The 16344-nt window shown below is 38.4% G+C and overlaps 1 protein-coding gene across 1 annotated transcript in view; it reads left to right on the plus strand.

The window, feature by feature from the left end:
• The window catches only part of LOC130100419 (protein unc-13 homolog C), a 263612-nt gene extending 255537 nt beyond the window's left edge, over nt 1–8075 (plus strand). The window contains 1 exon segment of the mRNA XM_056265875.1: nt 7786–8075. Within this exon segment, the coding sequence (XP_056121850.1) occupies nt 7786–8071 (286 nt within the window). The 3' untranslated portion in view covers nt 8072–8075.
• Nucleotides 8076–16344: the final 8269 nt, after the last annotated feature.

Below are 16344 nucleotides of genomic sequence, written 5' to 3' on the forward strand. Positions count from 1 at the left end.
TTTCTTAAATTGATGTACTTCAAAATATGGTCAAGGGAGAACATTTAAATACATTTCATTACAACAAAAACAACAAATGCTGGTTAAAAACCCCATTTCATGAATTAATGTCCAAAAACATTGTTGAAAGTAAAATGGACAAAATCCAAATAAGCAGCTTGGGTGAAAATGAGACATACACTTTAAAATTTAACTTGGTGAGACAAATGAAACACTTAAATGATAAAGTAAAACCAAAGAAAAACAAAACAAACAATTACTGTATGAAATTCACAGTTATAATTAAGTCTAGATGTAAAGACCTAATTAAAAATTGTAAACATTAACTTTTGTGAGACAGAATCAGATAGATGCAGATTTGACTTTGTGTGAAGATCAAATGATGTCATCTATGTGGCTGTATTTAGCTGTGGCTATGTGTAAATTCATCATGCCCCAAAACAACGGTGAGTGGGTTTTACAATTGTGATGCAAAATTTGGTCCTGTTGACTTAACAGGGAGCCAGCATGAGAACGTCAGTATGAGATGTGATCTGGCTTAAAATCTTCCCACACCAATGTTTTGTTAAGGAGCATGACAAAGGTGCAAAGTTCCTGTTGTGAGAAAAACATTTTCATGGTTAATGCAATTGTGAAGCACATCGTAGTCACATGGTAATTCTATGTTCCTCTATCTGGTCTTACTCTAGCTATATTGAAAATAGCAGAGTTTTCCACCAAGGAAACAACCAAACCCAACAGCCTGTATCAAAATCTGCATGCTCTGTAGAGAAAAACAAATTTTGAGTTTAAGTACACATAGTTTCTTTTCGCCCTAGCGCTTCCCGTCGAAACAGTCCTGCAATTTTGTTATGGAGAAGAATACAGCAATTTACAGCAAATTTTCAATTGTTACCATCCCCCTTTTGATGCATGAATTAACTCTTGCATCAATTTAACACAATCTTGCCCTCTTATCAGAGCATTTGAAGGCCAACAGCCCTCAGTCTTACAGTGTATCCAAAGTCATCAATTGTTTCTGTCAGGTCAGGTCGTGCTGTACAGACTTGTCAATGTCAGTCATTATTTTCCCTTTGTTTACAATAATCATAAATGTTAAGGGCTCTCTTGAATTTCGATATCTGAGCCAATGTGTCACTTTGTTCTTGCCATAAAATATATAACCTTTTGTTTATCCCAACCCATGACTGATGTTCTTTTAACTTCACAATTCCAACTTTCATCAGTACTTAAACTGATCCAGAAAGTAATTCAAATCTACCTGTGCATCATAAATTACCAAAATTCATGACCAGCAGACAAAGCTTGATTATCAATTTGACTCAAAATTATCAACCTCTCTTGAATTTGTTATTCGCCTTAACTCATCAGTGACGATAAAACAATATTTTCTAACGATTAAATGACATACACTATTCAGACAGAGTAGCTCCTCTAAACTCGCACTTACCAAGATATAAAGTGCAATCACCATCAAATACATACATCTATGAACTGTTCGTATTTTCTTATTCATATCTTTTCTCTAAAAAGATTTACAGTTTAAATGATATTTTAAACCCTGCATATTCCTATAGCTTTTATCTAATTATTTTCTATGGCCTCTTAACTAGTTTCAAAACATATTTATTCATTATTCATTTGATTTTAGAAAAGTCAACTGTGTTGGTTTTGATTCATTATCATTAGATTGCTTCAGCTTCCTTGTCTGAATGAAAACAGAAAGACAGAATACCATCCCTTCCTCCCCTCAAGCAGTCTCTCTCACCTTAAACGATTAATCTTTTCAATCAGCCTCCTAAGGCTGTAATTTAGATAAGAGTTTAAATTCCTTACACTTAAACTTTGACCATTGTTATTCAGACTTTTGAGTTGTCTTCATCTTAAGCCACCACCATGCCTTTGTCCCGATACCCTGACATCTGTGCATTTTCCTTGCCCTTCAGGCAACTAACATATCAACAGCTGTGGTCTGTATGTTAATGAAGTTGAGACACCCCATTTTCTGATAAGGTTCCCTGTGTCTCACAGTCCCGGCCCCATTCTACAATTGACTATCATTTGCTCAGGATGTGTTGAATCCCAATGGTGAAGAAACAAAATAACTCCACTTCTTTTATCTCTGTGATAATTAAGCCATTTTGGAGGATGAGTTCATTCTAAAAGTATATTTGGGAGTGGACTCTGGGTCGAGGCAGACTAAAGTTCCTTATAGTCCCCTCTCTGATGCTCTTGGCCCAAAGTAGCATCACATCCACTCCCTTCGCACAGATTACACCTCCACAACCTGGTGGGCAGGTGCCCAGTGGTGATGAAAGCCCTGGCTTGGGTTGTCCCCCTATGGCCCTCGGAAGATCGTACCCGTCGTCGGGCTGACACCCAGCACACTGGTTACAGCTCCATCCAATTGGGCAGAATTATCAAAGAAGCTCTTCTAAAATTTGACAATATTTTATACAAACTTTTCCTTGGGTGTGGGTGAAAAGACATTCAAGAGCCATCACAGTCATTAGGAGTGTCCTAAAACATCAACAACAGTGTTTAATCAAATCAATCTATTAAACATCCTCAGCAAAATCGCAATGCTTAGATTATACTCTGAATTTAGATCACAAACGTAAATTCAGTGTACATTTTCTGTAGCTTAAGCCATCGGCTCTGTCTCATGGTGGAGACTAAGATCAGACAAAGAAGTTACTGGTCCTGAAATAAGCTAATCAAAATGTCATCTCTATCGTTTAAGGTCTGTATTATTATTTTAAATACTTTTTTTTTTTTTTTTTTTCATTCAGTTTTACTTCTAAAACATTTACAAATACAAATTGCCCTCTGAATGGCAATTTTTTCTTTTAACATCTCAGTGTCTATGATTTTCAACTGAAACACTGTGCCTTGCTATAAATAGCTTATTATCACTTATAACACTTAGGCACACATAACAGCTTTTAGCTGTCTTTCAATGAGAGAGAGAGACTGCTTAGGCATTCAGGACTGGCACACTGCACTCTTATAACTTCTAACTTTAGACTTTATCTACTATCTTTTAACTCTAGCCCAGCTTAATGCATGTTTTCCATGCTTTACATTTTCAATACAAGCATAATTTTTTTATAGTTTCTCTTGCCCATGCAGGGAATTTAGACATTACAAATTTCAACTCAGATTGAGTCTCTGTCTGCTGGCAGCTTCAGCCCAGCACACAAGATTCAGATGCAAATTGTTTCAGCCAAACCACAAGCTTGTCTTCTAAAATCAACATATCAACTACTAGTTCTTTCTTGGTCAACACTAACAAGCTCTTGTTTAAACAAATGCCTTTTTATTTTTTTTTACATCTAGCAACTGTTAATCCCCTCACACTGCTTAGCCTATTTTATCTTAATATAAAAAAATTATAATAATGTTTCAAATTTCATCTAAATTTTAGTTGTCAGGTTTCTCAATTATCGTAGTTTAATATCTGACTTTCATGGTTTTCTTTTCTAAGAGCTTACCAATCTGCAATTAGAAATACCTTTAAAAGTATTTTGCAACTCATTTCTTATCTGTCTTTTCTCAACCCCATTGAAACTCGATCTAACAGGTTAGAAATGCAATTTAACAGTGGGCGTTTTATTGTTCTCACCTCTGTGAAGTTAGAACAATATAACATAGTGGTCCTTCTGACCCCCACTTGCAGTTCTGTCCCATTCAGGAAAGCAAACAGCAATACAATCTCAGTTGCAAATTCAATCACAATAGCAATTTTCTGTATTCTTTTCACAGCCATATGTTAAATGGCTCTGCTGAAGACAATCAAAACAACTAAAACTAAACATCATCTTCAGCTCACTATCATGACTGTTCAGTTACTCTTCATACAGCATAAAGAAATTTTGCATGTCATTTTTCATCAACACTGTTTTCAAAGCTATTCTTCTATAAAATGGCAAGTCTGCAGATTCAACTCAACATTATCATTATTTCTAAATTACACAGACGGCTATCATAGCTGCTTGCACCTTCAACTCATAGCTCCTTGTATCTTCAATTTTTTGTTATAAAAATATGCCAATCTATTCTTCAATACCCTTGTTTTCATAACATCAATACAATAAAGCGCATTCATATCATTTCAATCATATTTTATCATTATTTTTATTCTGAAACTTATTTTTCATATTTCAACTTAATTTGATTCAACAGGCGTTCATGAATAGTTCCATGAATTCTATTTTCTTTTCTTTTCTTTTACATTCCAGCTCCTTCTTTATCTGTTCTCTTTTTTTATCTGGTGTTTTCTTCCAACACTAATAGTGTTCCTGCCTATCTTGCTCCCCTACATGCATATCTCATCTTTCTACATTCTATTTCTACATTCTGATTCTTTCTTTTCCTTCCTCTTCTAAACCAATGCTTATCTATCAACAGACTAAAGCTATTACTGGTCATTATAATATAATATATATCACAATCTGGTTATTGCATAAACTATATTATATGAAACTGTATAGATCAAACCAACTTTTTACTGGTCTCTCTGGGTTCTCTACTGACTGACTTGTTATCATCTCATTGATCTTTCTAGAAAGCATTTGACCCTGCAGCCTCCAGCTGTGCATTCACTCAACTTCTATCAGGAAAAACCCCCACACTTTCTTTCTGCTATCCCTCTCTACATGCTAATTCGTGTTTCCTGGACACAGATAAATTAAGAACACTGTCTCTTGTCATTAAATAACACTGCAATTGTTTTTGTTTTGTTTTATTCAAACACACAATAAACCAAGTTTCTTCAATCTAAATCATGCTCATTTTACTTCCAATGCATTCTATCAAGCATCATAAAATCTGTTCTAACTGTTGTTATTTAATCTATAGCCAATTTCAAATCATCTTTGGGCCCAGTTAACAATCTTTTATCTGCCTTTCATAAGCCCAATGTGGCTCAAATTTAGCCTTTGTGCATTTTTCAATCATTCATCAGAAAATACTGCTCAGAGTTTCATTATTCACAACATTGCTCAAAAACACACACACAAAGAAAAACGGGTGTGTAAAACTGTAGGTGATCCTATAGCCTACTGGCTGAACGCTATCTATCTCTCCTGATGTGGCAAAATCTCTTGACCTGTTCGTAGGTCTCAATTTCTCACCTTTGCGAGAGCTCAATTCTCGGTCAAAACTTCTTGACTCAGCCTCAGTTTAGAAAATCTCTTAACCTGTTTAGGGTCTCAATTTCTTGGTTGAGGACCTCTTGCCTCAGTCTATGCCTTAAATCTCTTGATCTCGCACCACAGAAAACAGTTTCAGCCCGTATAGTTCGCTCACTCTTATCTCAAAACACACAGGGTTTTACAACAGATTCTTTCTTTCAGATAGCATAGTTTAAATCAGTATAGGATAGTGTCTGTGTGTGTGTGTCTGTCGTGCTTGCGTGTTAATAATAAATGATCACTTATCTGTTCTTGTGGTTAAAGCCACCCGCTCGCCCCGAACCAGACCCTCTCCGTCCTGCTCTCCGTTCCTCTCGTCTTTTGTTTAGGTTTGTTTGTTTTACGTAGCACAATTGCCATTTTGGGTTGTTTTCGGTCTGCTACTTCTGCCGCTGCTCGCGCTCCCAATCGCTCTGCTTCCTGTGCGTTTTCGGACCGGAGAGCAGTCGAGATCGTGGTCCAGTTTCCGGGTTTTCAGCTCCACACAATCTCGGTTACATTTTGGAAAACACAAACACACTTTTGCAACCATAATTCTTTTTCATTTGACCGAAAACTGGTGTGTAAAAAAATTGTCTTGCTTAGGCCTACTAAAAGAGGATCCCATGTTGGCTGAATCTTACTGTCTTGGATTTTTAATTTCGACGCGTCTAAATCTGTCAAACGTCTTCAACAGACCCGGTTCTGTCACCTCGATCCGGCAAGGTTAGCAAATATGCTCGGTAATTATGGTTTACTCAAGGAAAAACCAATAATCAGCCACGGCGGCTCCTTCATCCGCCTTACGAGCTAGTTTTCGGCATAAAATTGGCTTGTAGTGACGGGTTCGTTCGTGCTGGTCCACGTGTTACAATTACCGGGTATAGTAATTCACAAAAAACAAGTTAGCAACAAATCTTTCCGATTGTATGAAACTGATCCGACTTCCTCAGGTGTCAATTTCAGTTTTCGGCATAAAAAAAAATTGATCCGACTTCCTCAGGTGTCAATAAAGAATTTTGTTACGTGTCAGTTTTTTTATAATTTATTTATTTCTAAGAGCCGGAATGCCCGTCACTACCTCAATTCACCCCTCGAAAACCTTCTCTGCCCGTACCAAACAGATAGTTCAGCCACTATGGTTCGCCTAATAGTTATATCAAATTACACCATACGAAAAAACAAAAATAAAATAAATTTTAGGTCTCTTACCCCAGATGCTTACTGCCAACGGATTCTTTAGATCTTCAGTCGATTCCTTCTGGCCCTGAAAGCCGTTTTAGCTCTTCTCTCTCAATTTTCGAGGTAAGACCAGAGCCTGTTGCTTTGGGATGATCAGTCGTCAAAATCGTATTCAGGACCAGAAAGGAAACGCCGTGAGATCTCCACTTTCTGACACCAATTGATATGGCAAAATCAATAATTAAACAAAGAGCATCATAGTAAGAGACATCAGAGTCAAATTGTACTCTAAAAGATGTTTATTCTTTTAGAGGAGGTTGTTCACAAAAACTTTCCACGACAGCTGCCTCGTGGCATGAACAAGACCTGCCAGTTTTTGCAGGCAGCACATTATATAGTCTTTTGCATTGTAAAAGACCCCTCCTTCCCAGGCAGGTCAAATTGTCGTTTGTTCTTGAAAAGTCAAAAGGTCTTCATTTACAACCTAAATTACCTTCCGCTCCCCTGGGGGGCAGAAGGTGTGGGCTCTGTATTCACCCTATTAGATGTCTTCTCGTGGGTTTTCCAGCTGTATAAACATGATACAGAAAAACAAGATTCTCTGTTCTCGTAACTCAGGAATAAGGAGCCAAAAATCAAATAGAATATAAAACTTCCATAACAGTTGATAATTCCGCGAATGACTGCAATTGCAGATTTCGAACAGAGGTGGCGACAAAGAGGAAAAACGCCGGACTGCAGCTTTAAAAGGTGAATTTAATATATTATATAGACTCATTACATGCAAAGTGAGATAATTCAAGCCTTTATGTGTTATCATGTGTTATGTATGTATTATGGCTTACAGCTATGAAAACCTTTTCACAATATTCTAATTTTGAATTTGGGGGTTTCATAAGCTGTAAGCCATAATCATCAAAATTATAACAAATAAAGGCTTGAAATATTTCACTTTGCATGTAATGAGTCTATATAATATTTAGTTTCACCTTTTAAGTTGAATTACTGAAATAAATGAACTTTTGCACGATATTCAAATTTTTCGAGTTTCACCTGTATATACTGTATATAAAGGCTAAGGAGCGGAGAAGAGCGTCTTTGTTGTTGAGTCATAGCCAATACGGTCTTCTTTGTTGTTGAGTCATCATAGCCAATACGGTCTTCTTTGTTGTTGAGTCATAGCCAATACTGTCTTAAATAGCCTGTCCGTAGCACTTCATCTTTTATGGGGGGCACAAAAATTTATTTTTCCTATGTCATAATATAAGATAAATCCGGCCCTGATTATGTGTACACTTGTTTGTTTTTACAAACCGAGGGATGAGATGAATTGTAATTGACAGCATGTCGCAGTCAATTAACACCCGGAACGTGTGTATAATACATTGATGTGTATTAATATAAATGTTCTTGTACCTTCTCCGTCCAGCGTGCTGAGTAACGAACATGGCCCAGAGGCCTACGAGCTTCACATCTCTGTGAAGGACTACTGCTTCGCCCGAGAGGACCGAATCATCGGCTTGACAGTCCTGCAGCTCAGAGAACTGGCCGAAAAGGGCAGCCTGAACGCCTGCTATCCGCTCGCCAGGAGCGTAACGATGGACGATACCGGTCTGACCATCATGAGAATACTCTCGCAAAGGACCAACGACGAAGTGGCCAAAGAGTTCGTACGTCTCAAATCAGACACCCGGTCAGCCGAGGAAGTATCGTAAAGAACCGGTGGGAAGAAAAAAAAAGAGCGGGAGGGATATCGCAACGCAAGACGGTTGTGTTTGTTTTTGTGCATGTGTGTAAAACATCTGTTGGAATGTTCATTTTAAACTACAAGTACGTACAAAAGTGTTTACCTACCGTATGCTCTCTATCAAATATTATATTCTACAAAGTTATGTTCAAGAGACGTTGAATACAGTTTTGTATGACGATTAGTCTTTTTGAACAGATCCTGTATTTGTTCAGATAAAGTGCCAAACCTGATGAGTTTAAAAAAAAAAGGACAAAAAAAACAAACAAAAAACAAACACATATGAATTATTGGTGAAGTTGGTATCTTTCTAAATTTGCTCGATTCTTTTGTCCGGTGTATATCATCCTCTCTTTAAGTGTGTAACGGTTTTGTTCGTCTTTTCATTCTCACACCATTTTTTTGTAGTTCGTTTGTTTGTTTTTTGCATTTTTGGTAACACACCCTTTCTCACACAGCACTGGTGGTGCATGTCTCGTTTTCTTGGTGACGTCTCTCCCATGTGTTCGCAGTGACTGTGGGCATCGGCTCGGACCCTCTCCCCTCCAACGTTTTGTATTTTGAGCCGACTTTAAAAAGAGACCATTTTTTTTAAAATGGCGATGACTGCTACGAATCTCTTCATACGTGTTTGTAATTTTATAGTCGTTGACAACAATGAAAACCACCTTGAGTGCTGTCGGTCCAGGCAGGAGGGGTGGTATGTTATTTTTGTTTGTTTCGTAGGTTTAGTTCCTGTACGTTTCCTTTTTCTTTTTTACCATAGGCTTTCAGCCTTTCTGAATTATCACTGTGAACATGGGCTCTGAAAGGCAAGCTTACATCACATTTGTTGACTGTTTGATATCATCTTTTTATTTTTTGAAACAACTTTGATTTCCAAAAAAAAAAAAAAAAAACTGCCAAAGTTACATGAAAATATTCATACAAAAGCAATCCATGATCTGTATGAAAATCAGTATATACTATGTACACGTGCTACATACTGTACATGAATCATGTTTATAGTATTGCTGAATCATATCTGATTGTGTTTATGGGCCGGGTTCTGAGTTTTTCAGGATAATTTCTGTGAAGTTGTTTTATCTGGTATGAATGTGGTAAATGTTGCTTTACAAGAAGAGTCATATCGATCGCTGTCATCTCATTTATTTTTGTTTACAGAGGAAAAAGTTTAACATTTGGTATTTATGCAACATTCCTATGTATTGCACTGATGGCAAATTGTATGTCATGTAAATATATTTAGTGAGAAATTGTAATTAATGTCTCATTGTTTTACATTTTTTAGGAAAGCAGCTTTATCAACTCACTCAATTATTAGCATTATGGTTTATCATTGAACATTCAGAGGGAGTTATGGGGTGAGTTTCACAAAAACATGCCCTGGTCACCCCTGATATAAAGGTACACTATGTAACTTTTTTCTGTTCAGAATTAACACAATTTAAATAATGAGTCAATACATTATTAATCCTTCTTCCAAAACGTGTTTTGTTTTACCCTGATTTACTATGGTAAGCTAATCTCAGCCTCAGACGTCACGCCCGCAGACCGCTGGCTGAACGTCTGATGCATATGGCATACAAAATTGGAAACACTTCAGGAGTTTAGAAGTCGTCATCTGATTGGTTGAATTCTACAGAATTTCCGGGAGACGTGTGTGTCACGTTCTTTAGCATTCCTCTCCTGGAAACAAAGATGCCGTGATGCCAAACCCCCTCATGAAAGAAGAAAGCTGTCGTGTTCACAACTGTGACAATGAGCGCTTATCAGGATCAACTAAATGCTGGATTTTCAAAAGAATGTGAAGTAAGTAAAGTTCGTGGCATAGACTCTTTAAAATACCAAGAGTTCAAGAGTTTTACACAGTGGTCTGTTATTTTTCACGCCCCTAAACATGAAACGGAACAAAACAAACTGATTGTTTGCTTTACATGTCGGTCAGACGTTGTCTTGGGCAGTCGTTGGCCAATGAAAGCTGCTATGGAGTCCAGAACTTCTGACGTCAGTCTGAAGTTCTGGCTATACGTGGGACTAATATTAAGCCTATTATAAGTGTTTATATTTTAGATCTGTCGGGATGGTTTTCACTACAAATTGCATACATACATCACTCACACGTGCGTGTCTCGTCATATCTGTAAATAGAGAAATGTTCCTCTGGCTACTTGTATGAGTGGGAGTGTACTGTATTAACCCTGCCCTCCAAATTCTCATTACTCAAACTTATATTAGTAATTTTTTAAAGAATGCAAATGCTGTAATACACTTTGTATATAATTTCTTTAGGATTTGGGGGGGTGAATTATGACATGTTCTTGACTGATGCCATGGCATTTACCTTATAATTCAGTTGTTCACACTGAGTTGTTCTCACTATTTTTATGATATTTTTAAAAACTGCTCCTCAATATGAGACTCTCTTCTTCATCTGAATGGCCACAATCAGCTCTTAACAATATTTGTTGGTTACACAACAACGGATTTCCTCACAGTATGTGGTAACACACTGTTGATTTTTGAGACAGCAGGAGGGAAATTAGACCCGCCACATTTACATTCAAAACAATCCTCATCGCTCAGCATATGGTAAGCGACAATAAATATGAATATAAATAAATATAAATATGTCGATTCTGCATTAGCTACTTGCAGAGATTGCCACCATATTGGAAAGGTCAAACTCAAGCATGTAAACTGACAGATGTGGTGCGAGCTTCTGACAGCAAACATGTTCCAAACATTTGGTTCCTCATAAACATCAGACAATTCGGTTTAATGCAGATTTTGTAAAATTAAAGAGAAAGTGGTTAACACTTTAATGTGCTGTGGGTGATGCTCCTTGTGTCTCACCATGAAAAACTGACATCTTAAAAACCATAATCACCAAACCAGCAATCAGCCAATATTTCGCTTCCCGTGGGTTTATAGTAATCCTTTGACCCATGTCATCAATCTCTCAGCAGCGTCTCAAAGGGGAAAGAGGGCTATTTAAAGGGGTCATATTATGCCATTTTCATACAAGTTAATTTGATTCTTTAGGGTCTAAATGAAAAGTTTGTAATATACTTTAATTAAAAATTCTCATTAGTATTGTAAGAAAACACTAATTTTACCTGGTCAAAAACGGCTCTGTTTTCAGCACGCCGTTTCAGTGCATTTTCTCACTCCACCCCTCTGTTCTGCGGGCGTTTTGACATAACGCACGTGGAGTGTTGCCTTGACAACAGTTGAGGGTATATTTTGGAGAGAGAGAATGGCAGCGGGAGTCTCTGAGGACACATCTGTGCAACCGTATCAGTTTGAACCGGAGTCGGACCCGGAACAAGATGACGGCCCCGAAGAAGTTCGACAATTAAGGCTCGAACAGGACGTTTCTGAATGGTTGGTTAACATAATGTCTCTTTGATCTATCTTTGTATGCACTGGCAGGGCAGAGTAACTTAGTGAGATGTACGAACGCTATGTGTTTACTGATGTATACGTACTCAGTTTGTAATAACACAATAACCATAACGTGTTGTCAGTGTTGGGGAAGCTACTCTGAAACTGTAGTTTGACAAGCTACGAGCTACTCGTAAGTTAAAGTAGTTAAACTACAGTCAAGCTACCCTTTTGGAAAAGTAGTTAGCTACACTACAAGTTACTATCAAAAAGTAGCTAGCTACATTGAAACTACTTTTGCTTTTTTTGAACAACGTATATTATAAATAACTGAATAAGTGTCTGAGGAATGTTTTAAGTAAAATATTTAGTGTTTAAAACAATGCAATACAATTATGATTTCAAAGAGTATTGTTTTATTACACACAACACTCAAATACCTCAGACTGTCTGTCAAAACACGATGGCGCAAACGTAAGTGGTCTTTTATGTTCATTACCAAACTGGCGGACAGATCATGGCGGGTCATTGTAATTAAATCAGAAATAGAAACTTGATGTAACATAGAGAGCAATAAAGCAGGATAATTAATACATTTAAAATGACCATTACTCACATGTGCGTCCTTAAATTTGTGCTTAAAGGAGAACTCCGGTCAATTTTAACATTGAGCTCATTTTTTTGTACATTTGGAGTGCTGTCAGTACAGACAAAAACGACAAAAATCGGTGTTGCCTACACCGTGTTATCCTCTTTTTAAAATTCGCACCCTGTTGACTTCAATGGGGCAAGTTCTAAACCTGCTTTTAGCCTCTTAACAAACTTAATATGTCATTACAAGTGCACAGCCATGTGAGTGGTGTTATTAAGAGTGACCACGGTCAATTTACTTCCTGTTTTCGTTCGAAGTCCACAGTAGTCGATTGTCGAGTTCGCGCGCGCGATCAGTAGTTATATTAGTTACCAATGATCGCGCGCGCGAACTCGACAATTGACTACTGTGGACTTCGAACGAAAACAGGAAGTAAATACAGGTATGTGAGCTGGCTGAATTAACATCATTTTTATTAATATCTTGCACATCTACTGCAGTCAGATTGACCGTGGTCACTCTTAATAACACCACTCACATGGCTGTGCACTTGTAATGACATATTAAGGTTGTTAAGAGGCTAAAAGCAGGTTTAGAACTTGCCCCATTGAAGTCAACAGGGTGCAAATTTTAAAAAGAGGATAACACGGTGTAGGCAACACCGATTTTTGTCGTTTTTGTCTGTACTGACAGCACTCCAAATGTACAAAAAAATGAGCTCAATGTTAAAATTGACCGGAGTTCTCCTTTAAGGTCTTCAACGAATACAGCGTTTTAAACTTTGGTTTGCAAAGATTGCATACAAAAATGTAAACTTTACTTGTCGTTTCTTTGAGAGACATGAACTTGGACAAATAAGGCCATGGTAATTAACGTTAGTTGTTTCTCCATCCTCCAAATCTGCCACCACGTCTTGCTCCATCATGGGGTGTGTCAACCCACTTCTGTAGGTCAGTGAACCGTTAGCCGCAAGATGCGTGATTAAACAACAGGTGGCGGTAATGGCAAAAAATTAGTTTGTAATCTAACAAGAAGAATATCATTGCATCGCGCTGATTTGCGCAGGCTCGACAAAACGCAATGTAACTTTTGCTCGCGCTACACCGCTACTTGCTGCAAAATGTAGTTAGCTACTGGAAAAGCTACACTGTTTAAAAACCAACTGAGCTACTGCCAAGCTACTGAAAAATGTAAAGTTAGTAGCGTCGCTACTTGTAGTTAACTACTCCCCAACACTGCGCGTTGTTCATTATAAACGTGGGATTATGAATTATATTGAGAACGTCGTATAGAAAACATGCCGTAATGTACCCTGAGTGTAAACCTTAGCCGCATTCATCGTGAAGCGTGCAAGCGATTTGCAAAGATTAATATAAAATATACAATTTTACACTCACTTCTTCTGGAGGTGCAGCAGGGACATGAATAGTTGGTACCGATTCTTTTTTCAGGAGCAGCTTAGCAAAACCAGCTTTATACTGAGTCTGACCCTCGTTTATAAAGCAGTCTGGTGAGAAATGATTCGCGCAAACATAAAAGCATTGATGTTGCTCGTGGGGAATATTCCCTTCGAAAACAAAACTCACTGCGTCTTCAGCGGTTCGGATTTAGGAACATCAAAATGACTGCTGTGTTCGTTATTACACCCAAGAAAAGAACACCACAATCGCTTAGATGTCATTCTGCTCCAGCGTATCAACAATAGCGGACTATGATGACAGCTCGTTCAGGGCGGGGATGTGTTGAAACACTGCTGTCAATCAACAATCGTGGGAGGGGCGTCCGTTTTATTGACGTCACAAAAACGAACGGCTCAATTTGAGGCAGGGGAAAACATATGAGATTAAAACAAAAACACTGGATAGATTTTTATCATTATATGATGGTTGTGTACAGGCACTGCCAACACACATTTCAGTACAATCAACTTGTAAAAGTGCATGTACATATGACCCCTTTAAGAAGGCCTTAGAGTAATGTTGAAGGTGTTTGCTGCATCTTTTACAAATGCCGCTGAATATCAGCTCACTGTTTGTTTAATTTTGTTGACCCTCGGTTTTCCTCTTTGGCCTTGCGTGGGGAGAGGTTGACACGCACAGCTCTTTCTGGTCTACATCTGTTACACTCACCCCCTAAACCTCACTCTCATTCAGTTCACAGCAACAAATGTAACCAGTCCTATACTCAACCTGCTCCGAGCTGGACACGAACGGCGTGGGAAGCGGGCGCGCTAACAAGGACGCTAAAGACCACAGCCTCTAGCGCCTCTTGAGGCCAGCGAAACGAGGTTTACACGCACAGCTTTTACTGGCCTACGTTACACAAAGACAAATCAAACGCCCCTTTTCTGTGTCAAAAACAGCACATGCTGTGATTCATGAATCTGCTCAGAGCCGAGGACACACACGAGGAGGCGGAGACTGATATGCATATGCCCTTTAACAGTCTGGTTTGGGCATTTATTATGAAAAATCTTAAAACGACTGATATAATGACATGAGACCATACAGAAGAAGATATACTTAAGATTCTCATGACCTATTACACATCAACTTCACATTTTTCATAACTTAAGCAGGTTTGCCAAGAGTTTGCTGTTTTATAGCTTATGATTTCTCATTGGTTACAAATATCAACTTTGTCTCAAACAATAGCTGGGTTTCAGTCACGTGATTATGGTGACGCACGAAATTCAGATGGAGGGCAGGGAGTGAAGAGCGCAATGGACGAGATGGAGGAAAGTCCGTACTGTACTACTTTACACGCTATTACAAGAGAAAAATATAAACAAAAAATCAAACATATGTTGGACGTGATCCTTACGTTATGAAGAGGAGCGATTTTTCAACTGAATTGAAAGATTTTCCTGCCATCGAGGCGGTAGATATCAGCAACTACCTCGTCTTACAGACATACTTTGACTTTACAAAGTTCGGAAACGTTACACAAACATAGCCACTTAAGTTGTATTAACTCACCTTTGACGAAGTGATCACTGCACACACGGACATTTTCCCATTCGGCTCCTCCCGACCGCAGACGTAGGTACCGTTTGCAAGCTGTTTTTCCAGAGTTTTTCAGTCAATTTCTTGCATTTCCCCCCCCCCCCCTTATGAACAACAACTTTTGGTACACGATAAAAACTCCTCGTGGTTTGATCGATTTAAGTAACCATAAACGACGCAAAACATAGGCATTTTGAGTTTGTTATAGTGCTTATCACTTCCTGCCCTCCATTTGCATTTCGCGCCATGGCAACGCAGTGGCGTGACGTCATTTGAAAACAAGCTATTAATAGAGACAATGGGACATGCACAGGTGTACAGAGTATGAAAATCATACTTGAGCAAAAGGACAGATACCTTACAGCTAAAATTAATCCATTACAAGTCACCAGTTTCAATTTCACCACTTGAGTAAAAGTCTATGGCCCAGTTTCACAGACAGGGCTTAGATTAAGCCAGGATTAGGTCTTAGTTAAATCAGGACATTTAAGTAACTTTTAAATGTGCCTTAGAAAACAAAACATTACTGGTGTGCATCTTGAGACAAAACAATGGCACTGCATATTTTAAGGTACAGGTATTTCGGTGCAAGTTACTTTCAGTTAAAACAGCTCAAACATGCATTTTAGTCTGGGACTATAGGCTCTGTGCACAATGGGCGGAGCGAACGTTCGATTTCATTCAGAGTTGGCATATCAATTTCCGGTTATGAGCCTGTCGATTTCACGACTAGAATTTTACCACAGAAATGGCAGCCGCCGCTAGCAGTTCTTCCTTTTCCCGGTGTCTTTCGGACACTTACCGGCAGTGAGCGTCAGCGACATCCACAGGATCGTCGGTGCCCTGTCCCGCACCCCGACTAGTAAGAGGGACAAGGGATTTAAAATGTACATTTCTTCGTACATTCACAACTATGAGGGTAAGTATCTGATGACTTCTACCGTTAGCGCTTGCCTAACGCTACCTAGTAAAAGTACCAGATAGTGTTTGTGACTATAAATGTATTATGTTTAATATAAATGAATATAAATGTTTGCTTGTTATCAAATACTAATGTTGTTATTCAACACAAATGATATAACGTTACTCCTCCTTCCGTCAGTTTCCATAAAAGATCAGGATTCAGGAGAGGTGGTCGTCAGGGCAATGTGCTACAGGTCGCTGACGAAAAAAGAGAAACCTCACAGCTTGAGTGTATGGTGATGCTAGTTATGGATAAGATAAGATAATGGAAGATAATGTAAGAAGTAGGGCTGC

Source organism: Rhinichthys klamathensis, unplaced genomic scaffold (assembly GCF_029890125.1).
Source record: "Rhinichthys klamathensis goyatoka isolate OS25496 unplaced genomic scaffold, OSU_Roscu_1.1 h1tg000242l_1, whole genome shotgun sequence".
Lineage (NCBI taxonomy): Eukaryota > Metazoa > Chordata > Actinopteri > Cypriniformes > Leuciscidae > Rhinichthys > Rhinichthys klamathensis.